This window comes from Equus caballus, chromosome 10 (assembly GCF_041296265.1).
Source record: "Equus caballus isolate H_3958 breed thoroughbred chromosome 10, TB-T2T, whole genome shotgun sequence".
Lineage (NCBI taxonomy): Eukaryota > Metazoa > Chordata > Mammalia > Perissodactyla > Equidae > Equus > Equus caballus.
Window position 1 is genome coordinate 25,954,514 of NC_091693.1, and position 27,539 is coordinate 25,982,052.

The following is a 27,539-nucleotide window of genomic DNA, read 5'->3' on the forward strand; positions in this document are numbered from 1 at the left end:
TCTTCCTGTGACAAAACTTAGCACGGAAAGAAAACCACACTCCACAGACAGGCTCAGAGGGCTGAGCGACACCGCGGTCACCAGGACACACACAGCGTCACAAAGCCGCGCACAGGAGCGCACCACGGGCTCGGCCGCTGCGAGCTCCTCGCTGGGACACTCCGGGTCCGGTAACTAGGGACGCTTCTGGTCTCCAGGCGAGGGGCGGGAGAGTGGGCCTACTACGCGCCTGCGCACACTCGCGCCCGGCCCCGCCACGCCCCTGAAGCCGTAGGCCACGCCCTTCGAGCATAATCACACGCGCTGGGTCGTACGCTGCGGCGCTAAGGTCCCTCCTCCCACTCTACAGGCTAAGGACACGCCCCCTCCGCGAAACCACACCCCATCCCCGCCCCTCGCGTCGGGCTCCTCCCCTTTACCCTGCACGCCTCTGGGAGATTCGGCGCTTGCGCACTCGGAGCCCGGAGTCGACTCCCGAAGGCCTTCGGGTGAGAGCGGCTGGCTTCCGGGCTGAGGCTGGTGGGTTGTCCTGGGTGGTGGGGAGTCGGAGCCCCAGGGCCCGGCGGGGCAGCCGGGGCGGACCGCTCTGACCCGGCCGAGGCGCCCCAGCCTGTGCGCCGCTGCGCCGTCGTCCCCGTGCCGACTACATGTCCCAGGGGCCCGCGGCGCGGCGCGTTTCCTTCGGTCCTCAGGGCGGGTGCGCCGAGGCCGCGGCTGGAACCAGGTTCGGGACTGTGGGGCGGCTCGAGCAGGGTGTGTGTGAGGCAAGGGCGTGTGCAAGATCAGTGAGAGACCGGGGTGTGTGTCTGTGTGAGACAGAGCCTGGTCTGTGAAAGTCCGGAGAGGGTGCGACCGGGGTATGTTGGTGTGAGTGTGAGAGGGAGGGAGACAGACCGGAGTGTGAGAGACCGAGTGTGAGAGAGATGAGCGTGCCTGTGTGTGAAAGGTCAACAAGTGTGTGAGACTCCGGGAGAGACTGAGTGGGAGAGAGCGTGGTGTGTGTGCGTAAGAGAGAGACCTGAGTGTGTTGGTGTGTGTGTGATTAGAGACCAGTGAGCCGGTGAGACTGGAGTATGTGTGTCCTGCACGTGAGGTGTATGTGCGTCCGAGTGTGAGACCAGGATGTTAGTGTATTTGTGTGTGAGAAACCCATCTGTCTCTGAGAGAGACCCCTGAGTGTGTGTGTGAGACCATCATGTTTATGTGTGGAGAGAGGAAAACTGGCAATGCATCTGTGTGAGACCCAAGTGGGTAGGAGAGAGACCATGTGAACCATGGATTGTCACCCTAAGGCTTGCAAATGTGGCCTCTGTGGTTGTGGCGTGTGTGCAGGTGAGAAGCAGTGAGACGTGGGTGTGTGTGAGCCAATAAGATGGGGGGGTGTGTGTGATGTTTGAGTATTGCCACAGGGGTTGGTACCCATGGCCCGTCTGAGACCATTGTGCATGTGACTGCATATAGTGTCCCTTCCTTTGGCTGCTTGTGACTGTATCCTCTGTGGGATCAGGGAGTGTGTGAGGATCTGGTGTCAGTGTTCGTGTGTCACCCTGTGTGCTTCTAACAGGCCCTGTGTGCCTGTGGTGTGTACGGGGCGACTATTGGGAAGATTGACAGCACTGGCTTCTTTATGTGTGTGGCTGTCTGGAATTGTGTGTTGCCGGGGGAAGGTTCCTGGAGTGGGATTCCCGCCCCCAGTCAGGGAGTTCCAGTAAGAAGCAAGAGGTTGGGGTACTCGAGCTCCTGATGGAGCAGGAGACACCCTCAGTTTTGAGTGACAGAAAGGAGGGGAAACCAGGGGGCTGAGGACAGAGGTGAGAGTCAAGATGGCAGAATTTGGTGCTAAAGGATCCACTCCCTGGCCTGTCGTGGTGTTTAGGAGTCAGATTTTCAAACTATAGACTGTGTCAAAGCATGAAGCAGACACACAGGAAGGGGAAAAATCCACCTTTACCTATAAAATAGAGGAAATAGTAACTATTTCATAGGATTATTTAAAAAATAAAGTGAAAGAATATAATCTGTGCAGAGTACCTAGCATGTCTCTAATTTTTGTTCTAATAAGACCAAAGAATGGGAAGTCAACTTTTAGAAAAAAGATTAAATTCAGGACTTTAAGCATAAGAGAAATAGGCATAAGTTATACCCCCTTAACTGTCATACGTTGCCGATAATCTCCCAGTTATGTGGGCAGTGGGACCAAAGAAAGCCGGGAGGGAGAACGGGAAGACAGGATTTTTAGGCTGGTGGTTCTGGAAGTTCAGAGAAGGCCTCATCTTTTGCTCTCCTTTCTCTCTCCAGCGTTGCCTTCCCAGGACACGCTGTTCTCCAAGACTGAAGCCAGGAAGAGAAGGCGGAGATGACTGTTGAGCTGGTGAAAGCCGTGCCTCAGGTTAGGTGTTATTTCTTTTCTCCTCCGTGAAGGGTGGTCTTACTGTTTAGGACTTAGTAATGCTTCTTTTCTTTTGAAAATTCCCTGATTAACAATCTTGTCCAAGGGCCTGGTTGTCCAAGGGCCTGGTTTCCCCTTCTCTCAGAAGACGCTGTCTTTAGCTCAGACTGCCTAATGGAGAGGTAAAACTGGGTGTGAGGAGACATAGAGCCCTCTCTTCTTCTCACCTCCTGTACATTTTTAGTTCAATGTTGACATTTGTGAAAAGATCTGGTTTCTGTTATATGGAATCGAGGTATCTCAGTGTCAGCGAGTTGCGTTCCAAGTTAAATGTGCATCTGGTAGTCCTCTGCGGTTCAGAGAGAGCGTCAGGAATCATGCTCCCAGCAGAAGTTTGTCAAATCTCTAATTATATCCTTAGTTTCTTAAAAGTTGTTCTTTATTTTTTTATATATGACTTCCCAGCCTCATTTGTTCACCTAAAAAATCTTATCCTACTTGGCTTTTGAAAATTTAAAAACTTTAAGTGATAGATACAATTATATATACACATAGTACAAAGTTCAGAAGTCATGAAGCCTCCCTCTTGCTTCCCAGTTCCTCTGAGACAGTGACTATTCTCAGCTTCTTAGGTTTCATTCTAGGGCTAGTCTATGTATATATATATAGGTACTTTCCCCCTTGATAGTGTTTTTTGTGTCCTGTTCAAGAAATCTCTGTCTACTCTTAGGGCATGTAGATATTCTATTTTTTTTTTTATAAAAGATTTGTTTTACGCTCACAGTTAAGTTTCTGACAAATTTAGACTTGATTTTTTTCATTTTTCTATGAGAGTAAGGTTCAAAATTACATGAAATTTTTATATTAAATGTTTAACCAATCATGATAAGGAAGGCAGGGGTTCATTTTTTTTCCAGTTGCCTGTCCATATGTCCCAATGGAATTTATTGTATAATTCATCTTTTTCTCACTGATATGGGGTGCCACCTATATCTTGTACTAAATTCCTGTATATACTTGTATTTCTGTTTTTAATCATAAAAATTTAAAATATATCATTTCCAAAAGGAACTCTGAATATAAGGGAGCCCTTAATTTTCTCAATGAGAAGTTTTTCCAGGTGGAAAACATACTTTCATTATCTAGATGAAAGTCAGTGTCCACTTATTAATATTTAATTAATTTAATTACACATTTTATATTGAAAATGATATTAAAATTAATTTTTTTGCTTGGGGAATATTGGCCCTGAGCTAACATCTGTGCCAATCTTCCTGTGTTTTATGTGGGATACTGCCACAGCATGGCTTGAGGAGTGGTGCTAGGTCTGCACCTGGGATCCAAACCTGCAAACCCTGGGTCACCAAAGCAGAGTGCACAATCTTAACCACTATGCCACCAGGCCAGCCCCTAAAGTTAATTTTAAAACTCTATACTTTTTTTTCCCCACTGTCAGAGTTCATTAAATATTCATAAAAATTTACATGGATTTTGAGCATCTCTGTCTTCCTCAGCATTAGAACTACTTTATGAATCATCTAACATATTTCCAGAATTACGGTTTCTCTGTATGAGGTTGTTTGACATTGTATCGAAAGTCACAAGCACCAGTTAGCATATCATTAGGATTTTGTTTTTTTTCTCTCATTTGTCCTATAGGAATAAGTGGGGGTCTCCACGTTGTTACCACTTAACTGACTTAGTTGTTCTGATATGTAACTTTGTACTCCTGAATAATATGTTTGGAACACTCTTCCTTGATATTTTAATTTTAGATGTTATCTGTGAACCTACTACTATGGTTGATAAATGTGTAGTTCATTAATTACCCTGACACCCCAAATACACATACACACACAGTTTTCTTTTTCGTCAGCCTTCAGACATTATTTTATTACTATTTCTGTTTTAAGTCAGTGTTCAGGGTAGCTTGGTGTCTTTCATCAATTTTGGAAATTTTTCGACCACTGTCTTTTCAAATATTACCTCTGATCTTTTCTCTCATTTCCTTCTAAAGTTATAATTAAATGAGTGCTAGGTCTTTTTCACTCTGTTTTATGTGTTCCTTGTGCTTTAATTCTCTTCAACTCTCTAATTGGCTGTTAAATCCATCATTGAATTCTAAACTTCCATTATTGCATTTTTAGTTCTAGAATGTCTACTTAATTGTTTTGTATCATTTTCCATTTTCTGCTTAAATTCACCATTTTTTCTTTTAATTCTTTAAAAATATTGGTCATGATTGTTTTAACGTAGTTGTCACGTAATTCCATTATCTGAATCTCCCGTGAGTTTCTATTTTCTGAGTTTTTTTCCTCTTGATTTTTGTCTTATCTGCTTCATATTTTGGGTTAGGTGCTGGACTTTATATATGAAAAATTTTAGGGATAACTTGAAATGTTGATGTCTTCCTCTTGATAGGACTTTTAAAAAATAAACTTTGTTTTTTATAACAGTTTTATATTTACAGAAAACTTGCAGAGCTAGTACAGAGCTCACCCATATACACCAACCCAGCTTCCCTTGTTACTAACATCTTGCATTAGTCTGGTGCATTCGTTACTATTGATGAACCGATATTGATACATTATTATTAACTAAATGCCTCGGTTTGTTCAGATTTCCTTAGTTTTTACTTACTGTCTTCTTTCTGTTTCAGGATCCTATCTAGGACACCACTTTACATTTAGTAGTTCTATCTCCTCAGGGTCCTCTTGGCTATGACAGTTTCTCTTAACTTTCCTTCTTTTTGATGAGTTTGTCAGTATTGAGGAGTACCCACAAATTTTGTAGAACCTCTCTCAAATCTGATGGCTTTTTTCATCATTAGATTGGAGTAATGTGTTTTTGGAGGGAAGATCACAGTGGTGAAGTTTCATTTTCGTCACATCCTATCAAGGGGACATACTGCCAGCATCACTTATTCCTGTGCCTTGATTAGTAGGTTGAGGCAGTGTTTGTCAGTTTTCTCCAGTGAAAGGTTACTCTGTTTTGCACCGTTCCATACTGCACTCTTTGGAAGGAAGTTACTATGTACGACCCACACCTAACAAGTGGAAAGTTAAGTTCTACCTCGAGTGCAGAGTATCTTAAGTAATTCATTTGGAATTCTTACGTGTGAGAGATTTGTCTGTTCTCCTTCATTTATTTATTCAGTCACTTATTTGTATCAGGATGGACTCACGCATGTTTATCTTATACTTTAGGTTATATTCCAGTACTACTTTATTTTATTGCTCTAATTGTTCCAACCTTGGTCATTGGGTGCTCTTCCAGCAGCTCCTGTGTCCCATTGTCATACCCCATCATTGTGGGATATTTTGTTTTTTGAGCGCTGACTTTCTGGTACTGCGTATCCAAGTGCATCCTGTGTATTTTCTGCCCAGGTGCTAGAATCAGCCATTTCTCCTAGGTGGAGAGGGTTTACTGTTGCTTCAGGCAGACAGCTATGCTAGGAACAAATCTTAATCTTAATCCAATCAGGAGCTGAAAAAATTAGAGGATGGGCATCAGTCTTTGTGCAGGCTAGGCTATTTCCCATTCACCATTAATCCTGGGGTGTAGTCCTTCCTTTGGGTTCCCAACCAAAAGGCTGGGATGTTTACCAGGACCTGTCTTTGGCAGACTTAAGTGATCTGTAAACACTCTAGATTAGCATCTATTGCTGTTGTTTCTCCTGATGTTTCATTCCTCAGAAGTCCTCAACTAGTCCACTGTGAGAGTTTCATAATCTACTTCTGCTTGTGAACACTGGGTATCTCCTAACATGGGAGACCTTGGAAATAATTCATGGCATAAAGTATGTTGGGGAAAATGTTTGCCTTGTATATGGGCACTTGTGGTATTTTTTAATGTGGAAGGGCTAATACCTAATACTCTCTCATTGCTCATCTTTTCCAGAATTCTCCAGACTGTTCTTATAAGTTTTTCCAGCACTTTTTAGAATCAGGCAGCTCTTAAAAACCTCTCTCATTATTTTAAACTGAGATGTATGTCTTCAGCAAATACACTTTTGAGGGCCTTGTATGTGCCAGGTGTTCTTTTAGATTCTGAGGGTGCAGCAGAGAATAAAACAAAGGCCCTGCCCTTGTGGAGCCTACCTCCTAGAAGGGGAGAATAGACATAAAGAGACAAATTAGTATATGTCAAATAGTGAAAAGTGAAATGAAAAAAGATAAAAAAGAGTAAGTGGGAGAAGGAGTACTGGATAGGGAAGGTCTGGATTTCGCTGTTTCTAGATCGCCGTGCAAGGCCCCTTTGACATTTGAGCAGAGACATAAAGAAAATAAGATAGCAAGTACGTGGATGTCAGGAGAAGCTCGTTGCAGGCAGTGGGGACAAGATGTACAAGGGCCAGAGTCAGGAACATCTTTACTGTGTTCTGGAAGATCAGGAAGGGCAGAGCAAATGGGAGAGGAATAGTAGATGATGTCGGGGAAGTCCTGAGCGCCAGACCATCTGAGTCTAAAAGCCTTATAAGGACCTAGGCTTTTACTCTGAAGACTTAGGGGAATTTTAAGCAGAGGTGAGACATGAGGATTCCTCTGGCTGCTGTGTTGAAAGTAGACTGTAGGCGACCAAGGACAGAAGCAGGAGGGCTTGTTATAAAAATCCAGATAAGAGGTGACGTTGGCAAGGGCTGGGATGGAGAGTTTGTCACATTTGTAGATTAATTTAAGGAGACTGAAAAGCTTGAGTTTTCTTATCCTAGAATAAAAAATGAGTGTGTATTTACATTTATTCAAGCTTTTGTATTGCTCAGTAGTATGTGTTCCATCTGTTCAGGACTTGTTTAACTGCCTTTAAGAAAATCCAACAGTTCTTTTAGTGATAGATTTGGTACTTTTTCTGTTAAATATATCTGTGTGTTTTAAAGAGATACATTTGTGAATGGAATGTTTTCCCATTGTCATCTCTAGTTGCGCATTTCTAGAAAAGGGTAAAAATTTTGTTAAATATGTATCTTATATCCAGGTATATAAGCCTATTTTTATGGCTTTGTTTGCTTTATATTTTTATGTTTTTTTGTATGTGCAGATTGATGATATATCTTTTATATATCTTTTATCACATTTGCTTTTAAAAATCATTACATTATATACTTTTTATATTGGATTTTTATTTACTTCATGTCAGAATGGATTTTTAAAATTTTTTTCACTTTTTTAATGGAAAATTTCTAACATATACAAAAAATAAAGGGACTAGTTTAGTGAAATTCCCTTGCCCACCTCTTCCCATATTCCATCACTCGGCTTTAATACCAACAATCAGAACAAACCTGGTGTATGTTTGTTCTCAATTCCACATATTTGCAGCATTAAATACATTTATCCGTGACAGAAATAATTATGTTAGCATCAGTCACTTTTGGGGTTCTCCCCAGGTAAATTTTGGGTTACTTTCTCAGCTGGTTGAGGTTGCATAGTGTGCCCAACATGGCAGATTCTAACATTCAGTGTCCACTTCAGCTCCCTTCCAGTGCACCATGGTACACCAGAAAGCTAAAAACTGCATTATCTAGACTCCTTTGCAGACGAGAGTTCTATATATGACTTATGTTACCCTTAGTAGAGGCTTCCAGTATGACTTGTGGAAACAGGAAGCAGAGGCTGTGTGCAAGGAAACAGGATTATATAGCCAGCATGTTGGTACAGGGGTTTGGTTCTTCTGAGGCAACTGTGGCTGAAGTTCTGCTGGTGGATCCTAGCATGTTAGATGCTCAGCTGTGAGTAATGCTGGAGAACAGAATTTTTGAAAAATAAATTTTTTTTTTTTTTGGGTGAGGAAGATTGGCCCAGAGATAACATCTGTTTGCCAATCTTCCTCTTTTTTTCCCCTCTCCGAAGTCCCAGTACCTAGTTGTCTATCCTAGTTGTAAGTCCTTTTAGTTCTTCGGTGCAGTGCTGCCACAGTATGGCTTGAAGTGGTGTGTAGGTCCATGCCCAGGATCTAAACCAGCAAACCCTCGGCCGCTGAAGTGGAGTGCACAAACTTAACCACTACACCACCAGTCTGGCCCTGTACCATCTTTGTATAATTGGGATTTTCTCCTGATTGTGTACCTCTTAGTTGTATAGCATCCAGATCTGGTTCCTTAGTCCTCCTGGAAATCCTAGAAGTTATTCAGTACCTTGCAATAAATGTTTTTGTTCTTAAATGAAAAAAAAAAGAATGACAAGCTCTTCAAATGCTGTAAATTAGGATGTACTTCATTGAATATAAGATTATCAGTAAAAAACAATCACGGGACATACGTTGTACGTGTATATAAAGATACCTGTATAGACATTGGGAAGAATGGTATACATACCAACTAATTAACCATGAGTATCAGGATCACAAGCAAATTTGTTTTTCTGTGGGAATAGCCAAAACACCTATTTACTTACCAGTGACCAAATTGTACCAAATATTGGAAAGAATGTGACCGCTTTTTGCTTGCATCGATAAATTCATCTCATTTAATTTTATAAAAATGTGAAATGATGGGTCTCAGCCAAAATGGTGGCCTCAACTAACTAGAAGGTGAAAACCAGAATTCAGGAAAACCAGTAGTTCTCAGTCAATCTTAAAAATCTTTTAATACCTTTTTGTGAAAAATATAGTAAACATTTTTCCAAAGGTGTGTACATCCTCTAATGTCCCATACATTGAATATTGTTGTATCATGCCTTTGTTCTAAACTTGTGTTGACTGTTTAAAAGTAAATTAAGATATTCTGTGCATTGTCTTTATTAGTTAATTACCAATGTCTTTGGTAACTTTGCAAATCAGGCACTGAGCATTAAGAAGATTATTTTCAATGGAAATAAACTTGAAGATGAAAAATGCTCATAATACTTTAAAAAAATCCTTACAACCTGCTGGTGATTGTAACTGGACTTAAATTGTTTCTCTTAGCACATTTAAATCTTTAGAAACTGAAAATTATAATTATTCAGTTTCTTTTTTTTTTTTTAAGATTTTGTTTTTCCTTTTTCTCCCCAAAGCCCCCTGGTACATAGTTGCACACTTTTAGTTGGGGTTCCTTCTAGTTGTGGCATGTGGGATGCTGCCCCAGTGTGGCCTGATGAGCGGTGCCATGTCCGTGCCTGGGATCCGAACCAATGAAACCCTGGGCCGCTGAAACGGAGTGCACGGACCCAACCACTCGGCCATGGGGCCGGCCCCTCAGTTTCATTTTTATATATCTTAAGTATATATTAGTTTGTCGTACTCAAACTCAATTCACAGGTTGGATGTGTTGTAGTGCTGGGTGACTTCTCATATTGCTTCCCAGCTGCCTCTGGTATGGCATTGCATGCTAGTTCTTAATGGTATAGCATAAGAAAACTGCGTTTTAATTATATTCATAATTTTTATTGTGTAAGAAAAAAAAATCAGCCACATCAGTTCAGTGCCTCTTCCCCTCTGAAACACTAAGATCCCATAGAGTGCCATTTGTAACATATCAGTTTAGATACTCTTTTATGTTTTTGAAGGTTCAACCACAGGTGTACGTTCTTCCTTGAAGCCTCGGTTTACTGCCCTGTGGCCAACTGTCCATATTTCCCCATGCTGAGAAATGGATTAGCACCACTGTATGCAATGCAGTTTAACACTTCAATAAGTACTATTTGAGGCTGGAGGTTAATATTATAATGTGTTTAAGTTTTTTCTCCTCCAAGGGCTGTTTCTCACATAAAGTAGGGGCAACTTAACACTTCGGCTTGGAGTCATGTGTGGACATGAGCATTGGTTGATCAAGAATGTATTTGTGTTGTTCCAGGACTTGGTGACATTCAAGGATGTGGCAATAGACTTTTCCCAGGAGGAATGGGAATGGCTGACCCCTGCTCAGAGGAGTTTGTACAGGAGTATGATGTTAGAGAACTATCGGAGCCTGGTATCACTCGGTGAGGATATTTTCCCCTCTGCATAAATCAGAATCTACCCTGAGGGACTCTTTACATTTTTATTTATTATTAAAACTTTTTTTTTTTATCATATGTAAGTTAGAATAGAATCGAGAAACAAAGAGGATATTCAGAAATTGATGGAAATTTCAGATTTAGAGTCAGTGAATTTGATGTGTATCGGATACTCCCTGGGTATGCCCTCAGGCAGTTGGGAACACAGGCCATGATGTGACTCTTACTGGTCTCCGGTCTCCTGTGCTGCTTTGTTCTCTCTGTCCTACAGTATCGTTATCACTGCTAGACGGTAACAAGGTTTACCAAGAATATAGCGGGATTACTATAAATTCAGAATATTGCTTTTAAAATCTGTATCTTTTTATTAACTTTCAATAAGTGAACCATTGAAACACAAACTCGGAAAATGGCTTCAGATATTGTTGGGGAAACTAACGTGGACCCTTCTCAGCCCTGGGCCCACCTCATTGCCTAGACTAGCTTTCTTTCCTCTAGAGGCCCCTGTTATCCTGCTTGTGGTTCAGTGAGCTCCTTGAAACTAAATTTATGACTTTCACCAAATTTGAGAAGTTTTTGGCCATTATTTCTTCAATTTTTTTTTTTTCTTTTTGCTCACTCTCTTCTCCTTCTGGGACTTCATTTACAAAGGTGTTAGAACCTTTGATATTGTGCCCTATGTAAATGAGGATCTGTTTACTTTTGTAAGTCTTTTATCTCTGATTTTCAGATTGATTTCTCTCGATTTATCTTCAAGTTCACTGACTATTTCCTTGTCCTCTTCAATGTCTTGTTAAGCCCATCTAGTGAATTTTTAAATTTCACGTACTGTAGTTTTCAGCCCTAAACTTTCCACCTGATTCTTTTTTATAATTTCTGTTCTCTACTGAGAAATTACAACTATATTTTCCTTTACATTCTTGAGAATATATATAATAGCTATTTTAAATCCTGGTCTACTAATTCCAACATCTCTGTTATCTCACGTTGGATCTCCATCAGTTGTCTTTTCTTCTGAGTTGATTCACTTTTTCCTCTTTCTTCTTATGCATAGTAATTTTGGACTTTATCCTGGACACCGTAAAACACTGTAGAGACTCTGGATTCCATTCTATTTCTCTGAAGAGTATTGACTTTTTTTAAAGCAGGCACTTACCTCGACTCAAATTCCAAACCCTGTAACTAGGGGCCCTTTACAGTACGTCATTTGCTGCTGCCTGATGATCCTCTGAAAATGCTGGGCTGAATTTCTGCCCGTGGCCCCTTAGGGAACTGTTTAACCTTTATAGAGTTGACTCTTGGCATTCTCGCTAGACTATATCAGAAGCTTTCTGTAGTCTGTCCTTAAAATGTGCTGTACCCTTTTATCTAATCATTCCTATAACATTATTCCATCAGAATTAGGGAACTGGCTTATAGTTCTGAAATACCTAAAACACGACCATTTTTCATGTCTTTTTTCGTATGCAGGACTTTGCGTCTCTAAGCCATATGTGATCTCTTTATTGGAACAAGGGAAGGAGCCTTGGGAGATGAAGAATGAGATGACAAGAAGCCCATTCCCAGGTAAGTATGGGAGAGCCAATGGGGGAATCCTTTCTAGGTAATGGCTCAGCCATTTTCAAAGATGATCCCTCCTCACTTATGCTTCTTAGAAACTCTTCTCAAGGCTCCTAACCCTTGGAAGAAAGGTAAAACTTTACTACTTAGCATGGGATCCCCAAATATCTTCTCTTCTACTTGACTCTCTTCTCTCTAATAACTCGTTTCGCAAAAATCTGTATCTAGCTCCCTCCCATCCTCTCTTTCCTTTTGCCATACAGACTTGTATAAGCTTCTTTGTTTCTTAAATCTTTCTTAACTCCGAATTAGGTGTCACTTGCAAATCATAACACCCTGCTGCTTTAAATCTTTCTTTGCTTTCCTGTTATCAGTAGGAAAAACCCAAACCCTGCCAGCCCCTATGTGATCAATGCCTTCCTACTTCTCCAGCCTTATCCTCTATCACTTTTTAGCTTTTTCGCTATTCGTTAGTCCAGAGTTTTCTAAACTATGCAAGGTACCCAAGTATGCTTCAGGTGCATTACAGGTATGCCAAGATAGGAGTCTGTCAGCCTTATGAGACCAAATGGGGCCAGTGTTTAAGGCACATTTGTTCTTTCTTCAAACCTTATATTCTAGTTCACAAGGCAGGAAAGGTGGTAAAATATGAATGTGGTAAGTAAGAATGTAAGTAAATAAGAATGTGATTAGTAATAGTGATACCAATGTACATATCATTAGAAAACAATATCTTCAAAAAGACACAAGGCAAAACCCCTCTGAGATGTGGCCTGAGTAGTAATACTTTTCCTAGGCTGGTGAAAGTAAGAAGATAAATGGAAAAATCCCTTAATATGCAGGCTAAAGTTCAGGAGTCTATGAAAAATGAAGAGTTCAATGTATTGCAACACATGGAGATGGTTCATAGGAACACTATTTTCTAATTATGAAAAGATAACTCTAGGATTTTACCTAGACCCCAAGGGAAGTCACAAAGTATAAGGTATTTATGACTGCTGGGGATCTGTAGAGATTTCTGAGCAGCAGTAGTTATTTGGTGATATTGGTATTTAAACAAAGTTAACCTAGCTGTATATGCAAGTCAACAGGAAGTGGGAGAGAATAGAGAACGGGAGTTTAATTTATAGTCTGCTGTTTTAATGCAGGCATAAAATATTATTACCATTGCAGACTACTTCTCCAGGACTTCATTATCCTGTGTTTAATTTTTTTAATCATCTTTTCCATGTCCCTCTATAAGCTCTCGTTCTCTGAAGTCTGCTTGAATATTTTTCAGTTGATATGCCTGTACGTAATAGATTTTGTGGGGTTCGTTATTTTTTAATCTTTTTTTCTACGTTAAGTGTTTCCTTTGTTATAGCCCATGATAAAGGAAGCATTTGCTTTTTTGATATCTTTTAGATTGGGAATCTATGTATGAGATGCAAGAATTATCTCTGAAGCAGTTCATGTGTGATGATGTGTTAATGAAGAGAATTACAAGCTATGGACTTAAGCGTTCCACTTTTGGGGAAAATTGGAAATGTGAAGATGTTTTTGAGAGGCAGCTGGTAAGTCAAGAGACATTTATCAGGCAAGAAACAATAACTCATAAAGAAACCCTTACTAAGGAAATAGACCATAAGTATAACAAATATGGGAAAATTGTCCATCTAGACAATGTAGAAGAGAATGTTTATAATCACAAGTCAGATAAAAAAATCTTTTCCAAAAATTCCATGGTAGTGAAACCCAAGAAAGTCTATGCAGGAAAGAAACTTTTTAAATGTAATGAATGTGAGAAAACCTTCACCCAGAGCTCATCCCTTACTGTTCATCAGAGAATTCATACTGGAGAGAAACCATATGAATGTAAGGAATGTGGGAAAGCTTTCAGCCAGAGTCAACACCTGTCTCAACATCACAGAATACATACTGGAGAGAGACTCTTTGAATGTAAAGAATGTAGGAAAGCCTTCAGCCAAAATGTACACCTTATTCAACATCAAAGAATTCATACTGGAGAAAAACCGTATAAATGTAAGGAATGTAGAAAAGCCTTCAGCCAGCCTGCACACCTTGCTCAGCATCAGAGAATTCATACTGGAGAGAAGCCCTATGAATGTAAGGAATGTGGAAAAGCCTTCAGTGATGGCTCATCCTTTGCCCGACATCAGAGATGTCACACTGGCAAAAGACCCTATGAATGTATTGAATGTGGGAAAGCCTTCAGGCAGAACACATCCCTTATTCGTCACTGGAGATATTATCACACTGGGGAGAAACCTTTTGATTGTTTTGATTGTGGGAAAGCCTTCAGTGATCACATAGGCCTTATTCAGCATAGGAGAATTCATACTGGAGAGAAACCCTACAAATGTAATGTGTGTGGAAAAACTTTTAGCTATGGCTCATCCCTGACTGTCCATCAGAGAATTCACACAGGAGAGAAACCTTATGAATGTGATATCTGTGGGAAAGCTTTCAGCCATCATGCTTCACTCACTCAGCATCAAAGAGTGCATTCTGGAGAGAAGCCATATGAATGCAAGGAATGTGGGAAAGCCTTTAGGCAGAGTATACACCTTGCTAGTCATTTGAGAATTCATACTGGTGAAAAACCCTATGAATGTAAAGAATGTGGAAAGGCTTTTAGCATCAGTTCACAGCTGGCTACTCATCAGAGAATTCATACTGGAGAGAAACCTTATGAATGCAAGGAATGTGGTAAAGCTTTCAACCAGAGGGCACACCTTGTCCAACATCATAAAATTCATACTGGAGAGAAACCTTATGAGTGTAATGAATGTGGAAAAGCCTTCAGCCAGACTACTCGCCTTATTCAGCATCAGAGAGTTCATACTGGAGAGAAACCCTATAAATGTACTGAATGTGGAAAGGCTTTCAGTGATAGCTCATCCCGTGCTCAGCATCGGAGACTTCATACTGGCCAAAGGCCCTATGAATGTGTTGAATGTGAGAAGGCGTTCAGAACAAAATCATCCCTTGTTTGTCATCAAAGATGTCATACTGGGGAGAAACCTTATGAATGTAGTGCATGTGGTAAAGCCTTTAGCCATCGTCAATCCCTTACTGTTCATCAGAGAATTCATTCTGGAGAAAGACCATATGAATGTAAGGAATGTAGGAAAACCTTCAGCCAGGTTGGACACCTTAATCTACATCAAAGAATTCATACTGGAGAGAGATCTTATGAATGTAAGGAATGTAGAAAAGTTTTCAGACAAAGTGCACACCTCACTCACCATCAGAAAATTCATGCTACAGGGTCATCTCTGGGATCCAGCTCATCCTCACCCCTTATGTCACCAAGTCCTGTCCATCTTTCTGCTAAATATTTTTGGAATTCATCCACTTCTTTCAATTCTCATCGACCTAGTCCAAAACACAATCGTTTTACCTGGACTATTCCAGTTGTCTAAAAACTGGTTTCCATGCATCCTCCTTTGTCCCCTTCAAATTCATTCTTCACACTCCTGCCACAGTATTCTTTAAAAGATGTAAATGTAATTTATATATTCTTCTGTTAAAACCTTTGTTATGAAATTTTAACAACTTGATGCATATGAAGTCCTTTGCATGGTACCTGACTCAGACTAAGTGCTTGGTAAATGTTAGGTCAGCATTCTTCAGAGTCTGCTTAAAAATTATTTTTAAATAGTAAACTCTGGAAAGCAGTATATCAGTGCTAGGAGATCATAACAATTTGAAACTGAAACTATATCTTAAGGTGAATGATGATATGTTTAAAGCTTGATATCATAATCAAGTAATATAGTGGCTTTGTCATGACTCTAAGGCTGTGTTTCTTTGTTGGTGAGCAAATTCAGTGTGACTTGATACATAGAATATGTTTTAGGAAGTGTCTAGAGATCTGGATAAGACTAGAACAAAAGAATTAGAATTTGTTGGGAAGAATGTAAGATGATACATAGTCCAAAACGAAAAAATTACTAATATTTAAAACTGAAGGGGGGCCAGCCTGGTGATGTATTGGTTAAGTTCACATATTCTGCTTTGGCGGCCCAGGGTTTGCAGGTTCAGATTCCAGGTGCAGACCTACACACAGCTTGTCAGGCCATGCTGTGGCAGCATCCCACATACAAGGTAGAGGAAGATTGCCACAGATGTTAGCTCAGGGACAATCTTCCTCGAGCAAAAAGAGGAGGCTTAGTGGCAATATTAGCTCAGGGACAACCTTACACATGCACAGAAAACCAAATCGGAAGAAATAGAGAACTTGAATAGTCTAGCCCTATTTAAAGGCACCTGGGTTCATAGATTAATTCTTAACTTTCAAGGAACAACTAATTGAGCTGTTCCAGAGTATAGAAAAAATATTTAAAATATTCTACTTCTTTCATGAGGCTGACTCAACTCCGATATCAAACCCAGAAACAGATGAAATTATAGATGCATGTACTCATGCTTATATAGAGAAAGGAAATTATTAACCCCTATTGAAGGAGAACAGAGGTTCTGAATAAATGGAGATCCACACAAGTTTTTAGATGGAAGTTTCAGTATTGTAAAGATGTCTGTACATTCACTCAATTCCAGTCACAGTCCTTGTAGGATATCTTTACATTGACAGTTTTATTCTGAAAATCACATAGAATGATAAATAGGCATTACAAAGATTTTTTTTTTGTGCAAGAAGATTTGCTCTGAGCTAATGTTTGTTGCCAATCTTCTGCTTTTTTCTGCCCCAAAGCCCCAGTGTATGATTGTATATCCTACTTCTAAGTCCTTCTAGTTCCTTCTGGCAGCATGGCTACTGACAGATGAATGGTGTGGTTCTGCTACTGGGAACTGAACCTGGGCTGCCGAAGTGGTGAGGGTGCTGTACTTTAACCACTAGGCCATCAGAGCTGGCTCCACAAGGACATTTTTGAAGAAGATCATATACTTGTGAATTTAGTATATTGTAAAAGTGGTATTTTTGATGTATCAGTGGGAGGGATGGATTATGTAAGTGGTGTTTGATCTGTATTTCACCACTTACAGAAAAGTTCACTCAATATGGATTGAAGATGTAATACGAAACACAATATTAAGATTCTAGAGGAGAACGTAGACTACTTCTATCCCATTGGGTTCAGGAAGGCTTTGGTAAGCAGGACACAGAGCCCAGGAGCCATAAGGAGAAAGAGAGACAGGTAGGACCATACAAAAAATTTAAACCTTTTCTATGGTATCAAACCATGTGTGCAATATTAAAGGCATATGACAGGCTGAGAGATTTTTTAAAACATATATTAGGAAAGATATCGCCCTTATAAAAAATGCTGTTGAAAAGCAGCAAGGTCAAGATAAGATAGACAGTCTGGCAAAGCTTACCAACAAACAACTCTTAGATGAAGAAATTAAAACAATCAAATAAAATACAGGAGGTTTTAATCATGCTAATGATCAGATGTATGCAAATTTTAAAAGTCCTCACCACCAACACAAATCACAAATTTTGTGAGAATGTTGGCTAATATCAAGTACTGTTGCAGATGTAAGAAACCATATTTTTTTTTAAAAGATTTTATTTTTCCTTTTTCTCCCCAAAGCCCCTTGGTACATAGTTGTGTATTTTTAGTTATGGGTCCTTCTAGTTGTGGCATGTGGGACCCCACCTCAGCATGGCTTGATGAGCCGTGCCATGTCCGCGCTCAGGATCTGAACCGGCGAAACCCTGGGCCGCCGAAGTGGAGCGTGCGAACTTAACCACTTGGCCACGGGGCCGGCCCCATGTCAGCATTTTTAATGTAATTAATCTTTGCTGCAATTCTGTATCTAGGAATTTATCTTCTTGAAAAGGAAAAATGCAGAAATGTAGATGCATAAGCACATTTATTAGAAATATAAAATTGGAACAGCTTAAACATCCAGTAATAGTAAATCGATTACGTAAATTATGGAAGATCAGCTCAGTATATTATTATACAGTCCCTGAAAAGAATAAGATAGCTCTCTGTACTCGTAGAAAGATGTCTTGTAGTTTATTAATAGAAAATGTGATTTTCATCACCTTGTAATACAATCACATAGTTATAAATACATAAACTTTATAAAGTTAAAATTATGAAAATGTGTACATATTGGATGGTATTTGTTGTTTTTCCCTGCAATACAAATAGAAACCACACAGACACAAATGCACACAGACTTTTTCCCTGAGCTGCTCTGATGCCATTCCATAAGGTTTTGTTTGTGTCACCAGTTGTACACAGTTCACTTTACTCCACTCAGTAGAGGGACACAGGAGGGAGTTGCATATGAGTCATCTCTGGCCACCACTTAAAGGTGATGCATAAGTTCCTGCTGCTCTGCTTTCGAGAGCTGACGTGATTCATCTTCTTTCCAGGTTGTATCCCACCTCTATCTTGTTTTCATTTTAAAATTACATTAAGTTCTTTTCTAGTCAACCAAAGAAACCTAACTAATACAGAAATTGGTAGCATTGAGTTGGTTTCAGGCAAAAGGTCCTCAGAAAATGTGGATTATTATTAAAGTTTGGTTATTGGGTGAAATGCAGCAAGGGATTGTAAGGCCTCTAATCATATTTTGTGCCATGAGAGTAGCATGCATTTATAGTAACGGTAAAACAACTCATCTGTGGTCTCGATTGCCAATGCCTTGAGCAATTGAAAGAGGACGAGAAGTGCCAGTTCAAGAGGTGTGTGTGCTGCCTGTTCGTAATGGAATTGGACAATATAAAGCAAGAGAAAGAACAACTTAGATCTTAAGATTTTTGTTTCGAGGCATGTACTAGATCACAAGCCGTTTTGGTAACAGTTGAAAGACTCTTCCTCCTTATGGCTCTATGGCTCTGATTGCTAAATATCAAAGAATGAGCCTGTAGGTTGCTGAGCTACAGCGCCAGTTGGCTTAACAATTTTGGCAGGTTTCTTAAGTAAGATGTTTGACATTAATTAGGAATGGTCAGTATCCTGGTTTTTGGAATGAGGATTTGTGGGAGAATTTGGGGATTTTAAAACTCTAAGCCCCAAAGAAACCTTAAGAAACAATACCAATGAATTCTCCTTTGCCTGAGCTACCCATGGATGAAGGCAAACCAATTTGCCTTTTAGCCAAGCAATATTGTACCTCCGCTGATTTAAAAAAAGAAAGAAAGGGGCCAGCCTGGTGGCATACTGGTTAAGTTCACATACTCCCCTTCGGTGACCCAGGGTTCACAAGTTCAAATCCCAGGCGTGGGCCTACACACTACTCATCAGGTCATGCTTTGGCAGTGTCCCACATACAAAATAGAGGAAGACTGGCACAGATGTTAGCTCAGGGCCAATCTTCCTCACCAAAAAAAAAAAGATTCTAAAGTAGTCTAGAAGTTGATATAAAAAAAGAGATTAGGGAAGGGAAGAAAGACTCCTGTATTTATCAACATTTATATCAGAAGGTAGAAAATGGCTGCAGGAGTGGGTTTTAAAAGTGCTTGACCTCAGAAATTGGAACAAAATTTTGAACTGGGCTGAAATTATTTATAGGTGTACACATGAGTAATTACATATTCGTAGTGCTAATTTGTGTGGCTTATTGCTTTTCTTATAATTTTCTGGGTAGATGACTGCAAAGCTATTAAGTCCTGACTGATACTAAGTGACATTGAAAGCCCAGAAATGATCTTACCTGATACACAAGAAAGACGTGGAAAAAGTTTAGGATGCTGAATTCGCTTTCTCATGTCTGAGTTTCTCTTACCCTATCATTAGGCTCCCTGAGATGGGGCCAAAATGCCTTTCCTTGAACCTGGGGAAAGTATCACTGCCTTAGAAAGTGCTTTACTTGTCGTCAGGACGCTGCTCATACTGGAGAGAGGCCCTGCTTTTGGAAAAGGATTTCTGATCTCTAGCAAATGAGGGAGACCAGGGAAGCTGAGCCCCAGGCAGCAGCAACTCAGAAGAAGCCAAGTGGTCGATGCAGTGGTGTAGGTGGGTAGGCTCATGTGTGTGTGTAAGTGTGTTTATGTTTGTGTATAAATATCTACATGTATATGTAATATATGTATATATTATATATAATGTGTATCTGTACTATGCGTATATAATGTGCACGCATTGTATATATGTTTATATGTTATATATGTACATATATACATACATTATAACTGACAATTCAATAAGTTATATTAAAAACAAAGACAGTAGTTTGGAAACAGTGAGTTCTGAATATTTATTTCCTACATTTTACTAATGACTACATATCTGGATGGGAAACCTGCATAATGGTCCTTGAAATATTGAGTCTTCCAGTTTGTGAACACAGTATATTACTCTGTTTATTTAGATATTCTTCCGTTTCCATGATCAGTGTTTTAAAGTTTTCAGCATTTAGATCCTACACATATTTTGTTAGATTAATACCCAACTACTTCATTTCAGGGGGGAATATCATAACTGATATAATTCTTTGGAGTTTTCTGTGTAGATAATCATGTCATCCTTGAATAAAGACACTTTTATTTATTCCTTTGCAATCTGGATGTTTAGAAATGGTATTGTATTTTTAATTTTTGTTTCTAAGTGTTCATTCCCTGAGGCACTTGGTTTTTTTTTTTCCTAATCTTTTTTCCTCTATGCTTCAGATTGGATAATTTCTATTGATCTCTCTTCAGGTTTACTGAATCTTACTTCTTTCATTTCCATTCTGCTTTTAAGCCCAGTGAATTTTTTATTTCACATACTGTCTATTTCAGTTTGATGAAGTCAAATTTATTACTCTACTGCCCTTCAAGTAGGTTCATAAAAATTTAATCGAGGCAAGACTTCACCTCTTGGGCTAAGCCTTTTTCTTTTACATTTATGGTAAGTGATGACTATTCTTTATGATAAAAGACAAAGTTTATGCTATTGCTTTCCGTTCACAGAACTACTTATGGCAACCTTTTCTTTCTAGCCTGAAGCTGGAAAACCATAATTTTAACAAAAGCTGATTGAAAGTATTTGAGGTTTAGAATATTTTTATTCTAAATTTTTATTCAGGTAAAGAAGTTCCCCACCATTACTAGTTTACGAAATTTTTTTTTTTAAGTCAGAGACGTGTGTTGGATTTTATCAAATGCTTTTCCCTCATCTATAGAGATGATAGAGGATTTTTTTCACCTTTTATTTATGAATGGTGGTGAATTTCATCACAGATTCCCACCCTGGCATTCCTGTGATATAGCCTTGTAAATGAATAAAACATAGCTAACTCAGATAATGGTGAATGTTCTGGAGAGGATTTTAAAAGGTCACGAGGGTGGTATTTGTGACTGGGAGGCCGGGCAGCCCTCTAGGAGGAGATGGCAGGTGAATGACAAATAGGCGCCAGCCCGGACCCAGGGCCTGCAAGCACCAGGGGAGCGGCATTCGGAGGATGGCTGTGAGAGGTGGGGCCCGCGTACCCAGGGAGAAGCGGACCCATCTGGGCTCAAAGGTGTGATGCGAATCGGACACACGAAGGCCCGCTGCGCTCACAAGCCCCACCCCCATCAGAATCACACTCTGGAAACTGGCAAGGCCCAGAGCGTCCCCCCAACTCTGTCAGCGGTGACACCTCTGGGGACGCCCACCGCGACGACCGCGCTACCTGTCCCGCCCAGCCTCATCTCAATCATCCCTGAGGCCCCGCCCCTCGGCGTAAGCCCCGCCCCTGCAACCGAGCCTGCGCGCTCCAAGCCCGGCGCCGACTCCCAGAAGCCCTTGGGGGGCGGTTCTGTCTCTCGGGGCGTCCTGTACTTCCGGCCAGACCCGGGCCTGGTATCGACAACCACTGGGCAGCCGCGATCCAGAGGGGCAGGGAGCGACCGGCCCAGGGCCGAGCCAACGGACGCTGTGCAGGCTCGGGGCAGGTCCATCCACCTCGCTGCCTGCGCATCGCTCGGCGCCGCCGCGCCCCGGCCGGGACTACGTTTCCCAGAGGGCGTAGCGGCGGGCGGCCACGCCCACCTCCGGCGGCGGCCCCCTGCACAGTTCCTGCGGGCCTGGCGGGGTCGCGGGCTCGGCGGCCGGGGTCGGGCGCGGGGCGGGGCCGGGGCGGGGCCCGCTGGCTGCCAGGCGGGCCCGGGGCGGGCCGGGTGTGTCGGCGCGGCCGCGGGGAGCGTGTGCGCGCGCGGCGGGGACATGCCGGGGGCGGCGGGCGCGGGCCGGAGGGCACGGGCGCGCGAGCGGGGGTCCCCGCCGCGGCGAGGCGCCCCCCGCACAAAGCCCGGGGTGGGCCGAGGCCGGAGCGCGGGGCCCCCGGCCGTCTTTGCCCGCCCCGCCCGGGGAAGGCCGTGCGCGAGGAATGGCCTCTCATCCAAGGGCCAGCGAGGAGCGGTGACCGCGGGGCCTGAGTTCAGAGGTGAGATGACAGGTGGCCGGCCGGGAGGACGGGAACGACTCCATCCCTCGGGGCGAGGGGAGGGTGAGGCCCTGGGGCAGGGGGCCTCTCTGGGCCCGGGTGCTAGTGCGTGTCTTCCTGTGGCTGCGAGGAGGGGCGGGGGCGTCAGAGGGTTGGAGTTAACCTGAGTCAGAGCATCAGGCAGCGGGCAGGGAGAGACCTTGACTTGCCCAGGGTCACCCTAATCTGGCACCTCCCCGTTTCGGTGCTCCCAGAAAGAAGCCACCACCCCCGCCCCGCCCCGCGGCAGCCCTAGGAAGAGTAATGACAGTATCCCAGCTGCCCCTTCAAAATTCGTCCCATCCTGCTCGTGCCGAGCTTCTGATTCTCCACCTGTGGAAGCCCTTCCTGATTGATGGCTGAAGTTTAAGACTCAGCAGGAAGGCCCCCCTTACCAGGTTGGTGATTCCGGCGTGTGGTATAGATCTGGTCTCTAACCACTCCTTTCCCTTCCCCCAGCTCTGCCTGCCAGGGACACTGCTCTCCTCCAGGAGAGGAGGCACAAGCAGGAGGCAGCAGGGACAGGAATTGAGCTGAAAACCATGCCCCCGGTGAGTTGGCATTTCCTCTCTCCTCTCTGAAATGCAGTCTTGCTTTTCAGGACTTAGTAATGTTTATTTTCTTTTAAAAGTTTTCAGTTTAAGAGACCTGTCCTGGTTGCCGGTTCCCATTTCCTCCCATTCTGGTGAGTGATGGGCTGCGGGCATAGCCCAAGATCTCCCTTCCTGCTTCCTCGTCATCCCATTCAGTGTTCATTCTTCATTGACGTAGTGATTCAGCCCTTCCCTGGGCCACTTGTCTCAGAGGGACTCTGATGGATGGGGAAGGACTCCTTGGGGCAAACACGGCAGCTCCTTGTACGGTCCCTGGTTTGTTTGGGATCCGCTTTGTGCCAGCCTCTGGAGAAACAGATGGCTCAGCCCCAGTGCCTGCTCTCAAGTTGCTCACAGCCTGTTGGCAGAAAGTCGTGGAAGCAAACAAGGTTCTGGAGTGCAGGAGTGCTTGGAGCAAGTACCGTGAGAGGGCGCTAGAAGACCTCCTGGCTTCTGGCCGCCTGTGGGGGAGGGTAAGGAGTCTACCAGGAGGATGAGTTTGAGCCATGCTTTGAAGGGAGAGATGTTTGGCAGGCAGAAGAGGGAAGGGCAATGCTGGCGCAATGTGGAAGGGCTCAGTTGATTGTGTGGCTTCTTAGAATGCTGATAAACAGTTTTGTGTGTGTCTGTCAGCTGTGTCCCGTAAATGTATGAACCAGGTTCCACTCATCCCACCCAAACTGCTTTTAAGCAGGTCACCAGTGATTTCTGCATTACCAAATGCAGTGCTCAATTCTTAGGCTTTTCTTTGTCTCTCATTGGCATTTGAAAGAGCTCAGGGGTGGGCACACTTTTCTGTAAAGGGCTAGTAGTAGATCTTTTAGGTTCTGCAGGCCTTAAGGCTCTGCTGCAGCTACTCCACTCTGCAGCCTAGAGCTAAAGCAGTTGCAGACAATATGTAAATAAACGAGTGGGGTTGTGTTCCAATAAAACTTTATTTACAAAAACCAATGGCTGCCAACCCCTGAAATAGCTCATCCCTGTCCTCCAATGGGACCCTTTCTTCCTTTGACTTCTGGGTCACCACACTCATCTGGCTTTCCTTCCACCTTCCTGACCTCTCAGTTTTCCCTACTAGTTCCTCCTTATCTCCCTGGCCTACAGCTGTCGGCGTGCCTCAGGACTCTTCTTGGCCCCCTCTTGTCTGCACACCTTCCCCTGGGAAGGTCAGCCCATACCTCTCTGGGAAAACTAGCCACATGCTGGCCTCTCCCAAATTCACCTTTCCGGCCCCAGCCTCTCCTCTGAGCTCCAGGCCTGTGTATCCAACACGACTCCCTCTTGGATGTTGAATAGGTGACTAACACATCCAAACCCAAATTCCTGAGATTCACCCCAAAACTGGCCCCTCCCACAGTTGTCTCCATCTCAGATGAGGGCAGGTTCATGTTCTCAGTTCCTCAGGCTGGAAAGCTCGGTGTCATTCTTATCTCCTGAGTTTTCCTCACCTCCTGAATTTGGTCCATTTGCAAATCCTGTCAGCACTGTTTTCAAGTTGTCTCTAGAATCTGACTCTCATCACCATGCCCACTGCCCAGTCCTTGTTGTCTACTGTCGGCGCTGACTCTCCTTCTGTGACCACCTGCTACCTATGGTCCCCATGCTTGTTTCCCAACCAGCAGCCAGATGGGTCTCTCTTAGGTCTGTCCCTCTGCTCAGAACCCTCCTGGGGCTTCCCTGGATGAAGGCCAGACAGGGCCCCTTGTACCTCTGACACCCACCACCACACTCCCTCGTCACTCACTTTGCTATCTCAGAAGTTGCCTTCTCCTTGTCCCCATCACCCTGTCTGAAATTTCAAAGCCTCCCATTCAAATTCCTCACAGCCCTCTTCCCTGCTTTACTTTTTTAAACTCTTAGCATTTTTCAACGTCCTGCATATTTTACTTAAGTCGTCTGGTTTTCTCTTGTCTGATTCCCTTACTCCAAAGTACACTGGACACAGAGATTTTGGACAGTTTTGCTCCAGTGCCCAATACAGAAAATATTTGGTGGATGAATGTGAATATAGTTTAAAGTTCACTTGTAGCCAGTGTTTCACTATTTAATAGGGTATTATGATCACCATTTTTATACCTGAAGATGTGCTTTTTCCCTGATTATTTTCTATGGATATATTTCCAGAAGTTTTTCTTACCTTGTAGACTAAAGTTTACCAAACTTACATGAAATCAGAATACTTTTAAAATGTATATTTGGGTGGAATAGCAATAGGGCCTCAAAAGCTAGAATTCATGCTTTAAAAAAAAGTAAACATCACCAAAAAAAAATTACTACCAATTTTTCATTCCTGTGCTTTAAAAATTAACTGGGGGCCTGGCCCAGTGGCGCAGCGGTTAAGTTTGCACGTTCTGCTTCAGCGGCCCGGGGTTCACCAGTTCAGATCCTGAGTGTGGACTTATGCACCACTTGTCAAGCTATCCTGTGGTAGGCATCCCACATATAAAGTAGAGGAAGATGGGCACAGATGTTGGCTCAGGCCCAGTCTTCCTCAGCAAAAAAGAGGAGGATTGGTGGCAGATGTTAGCTCAGGGGTAATCTTCCTCAAAAAAAGAAAATTAACTGAATGAAAAAAACTTTTTAATGCATTTTTTCCTATAAAATACTTTTTTCCCCTTTTTTCCTGTAAAATATTAACACAAAGTATTTTTGTAAGGCTAGAGTTGCTTTTGTTTTAATGTCTCTATCTCATCTTCATTAAGAGTTAAAGCACCAAATCAGATTGCTGTATCAGGTGCAGATGCTGCCCCTGCGTGTTTTCTCTGAGGTGTGGTGTGATGTTGTGAAACCCGTCTGGAAATCTACACATTTACGTGATGGCAACAGGAGGAAGCCTAGGACCTGCATGTCTGAGGGCCTTTTATGTCCTAAAGCAGGTGAATCCAGACATCAGTTAGAGAATGTTTGTTTGATCTGGAAGCTGTGTTGTCTAGTGGATCTTGTTCCACTGTCAAGGTGAAGGGATATCACACATTATTGCTGTTGTCAGAGTGGAAGCTTTTGCTAGAGGCAGGGTAGTGTAATGGTCACAGGTGTGGACTGTGGAGCCAGATGGCGCGGGTTCAGACGTTAGCTCTGGCATTAATCGCAGGGTAACCTTAAGGCAACTTTAAATGACTAGGTTTTTTTCGTCTATAAAAATGAGCTTATAACAGTACCTGCCTTGTGTGGTTCTTGTAAGGATTAATTAAGCTAACACATGTAAAGTGCCTGGAACAGAGTAAGTGCCTGGCACGGAGTGAGAACTCAGTAAGTGTTAGCTGTCAGCATCCTCATGTCATTCTGATTGTTTTAGAAATTTACAGACAAGCCCCTTAGGTGACATACATTAACAGACAATATATAGTGTTCGACAGGAGTTGGCAGTCTGGCCCACAGGCCAAATCTGGCCCACCACCTGTTTTTGTGTAGCTCGCGTCCTACACATGGTTTTTACATTTTTCAGTGGTTGAAAAAAATCAAAAGAACAATATTTTATGATGTGAAAATTATATGAAATTCACATTTTGGTGTCCATAAATAAAGTTTCCTTGGAGCACAGCACACTCGAGTGTTTACATACTGTCTGTGGTGGCTTTCGTGCGACAGGGGCAGAGTTGAATAGTTGTGAAAGAGGCGATGGCCCACACAGGCTAAAATACTTGAGTCCCTGCGCATTACAGAAAAACTTTCCTCATATGGAGGTTAAGCATTGAGTATGGAGCCAGACTGCCTGGTCCCACATCCTGGCTCTGCAGCTGACTGGTCTTGGGCACATTACAGCGCTCCATTTCCCCATCTGTAAAATGGGAATAGTCGTAGCACTGACTGTGAGGGGTGTTATGGGGATTAAAGGAACCTATATATGAGTATCTAGAATTGTGTCTGGAATATTATAAGTGCTATGAGCTATAATTGTTACTATTTACAGTAAAAGACATTTGCTAACTCTCTTAGTCCGTTTGGGCTGCTATTACAGGACGACACAGACTGGATGGCTTATAAACAACAGAAATTTATTTCTCACAGTTCTAGGGGCTAAAGTCCAAGATCATGGTGCCAAGCAGATGCCGTGTGGTGGCTGGTTCCTGGTTCCTAGCTCATAGCTGGCACTTTCTCACTGTGTCTTCACTTGGTGGAAGGGCTGAGGGAGCTCCCTAAGGTCGATTATAAGGGCACTAATCCCATTCCTGAGGGTCCACCCTCGTGACCTCAGCAGCTCCCAGAGGCCCCACCTCCAAACACCCTCTCACTGGGCATTAGGATTTCAACATGTGAATCTAGGGGCACACAAACATTCAGACCATAACACTCACTAAAGTCACTGATGCTGTGCCTAAAGGGCAGTCTCTATAAACTGAGAGAATGTCTTAGAAAAATACATACTGTTAATATTGGGTCCCTCTGGAGCATGGGATTAGAGAGGTAGAGAAGGGGACACTTTTTGTTTCGGTTTGTTTTTGGTGACAAAGGCCAGCCCTGAGCCAACATCTGTTGCCAATCCTCCTCTTTTTTCCTGAGAAAGAGTGGCCCTGAGCTAACATCTGTGCCAGTCTTCCTCCACTTTGCATATGGGACATTGCCACAGCATGGCCTGGTGAGTGGTATATAGGTCTGTGCCTGGGATCCAAACCTGTGAACCTTGAGTCATCAAAGTGGAGTGCATGTACTTAACCACTACGCCACCCAGCCAGCCCTGGGATATTTCTTTCTTTTCTTTCTTTCTTTCTT

The 27,539-nt window shown here is 42.6% G+C and overlaps 1 protein-coding gene across 2 annotated transcripts in view; it reads left to right on the top strand.

Annotated features, from left to right (window-relative positions):
- Nucleotides 1-420: 420 nt before the first annotated feature.
- LOC138915962 (zinc finger protein 471-like) overlaps nucleotides 421-27,539 on the top strand; it is a 49,307-nt gene continuing 22,188 nt past the window's right edge. The window contains exons 1-5 of one of the 2 annotated variants that reach the window (XM_070224918.1): nucleotides 421-488; nucleotides 2,299-2,389; nucleotides 10,161-10,287; nucleotides 11,773-11,868; nucleotides 13,267-20,350. In XM_070224918.1, the coding sequence (XP_070081019.1) occupies nucleotides 2,357-2,389; nucleotides 10,161-10,287; nucleotides 11,773-11,868; nucleotides 13,267-15,287 (2,277 nt within the window). In that variant the 5' untranslated portion in view covers nucleotides 421-488; nucleotides 2,299-2,356 and the 3' untranslated portion in view covers nucleotides 15,288-20,350. Of the gene's footprint in view, nucleotides 489-2,298; nucleotides 2,390-10,160; nucleotides 10,288-11,772; nucleotides 11,869-13,266; nucleotides 22,198-22,695; nucleotides 22,788-27,539 lie in introns of those variants that run through there. The other variant, XM_070224917.1, reaches the window with a different exon arrangement.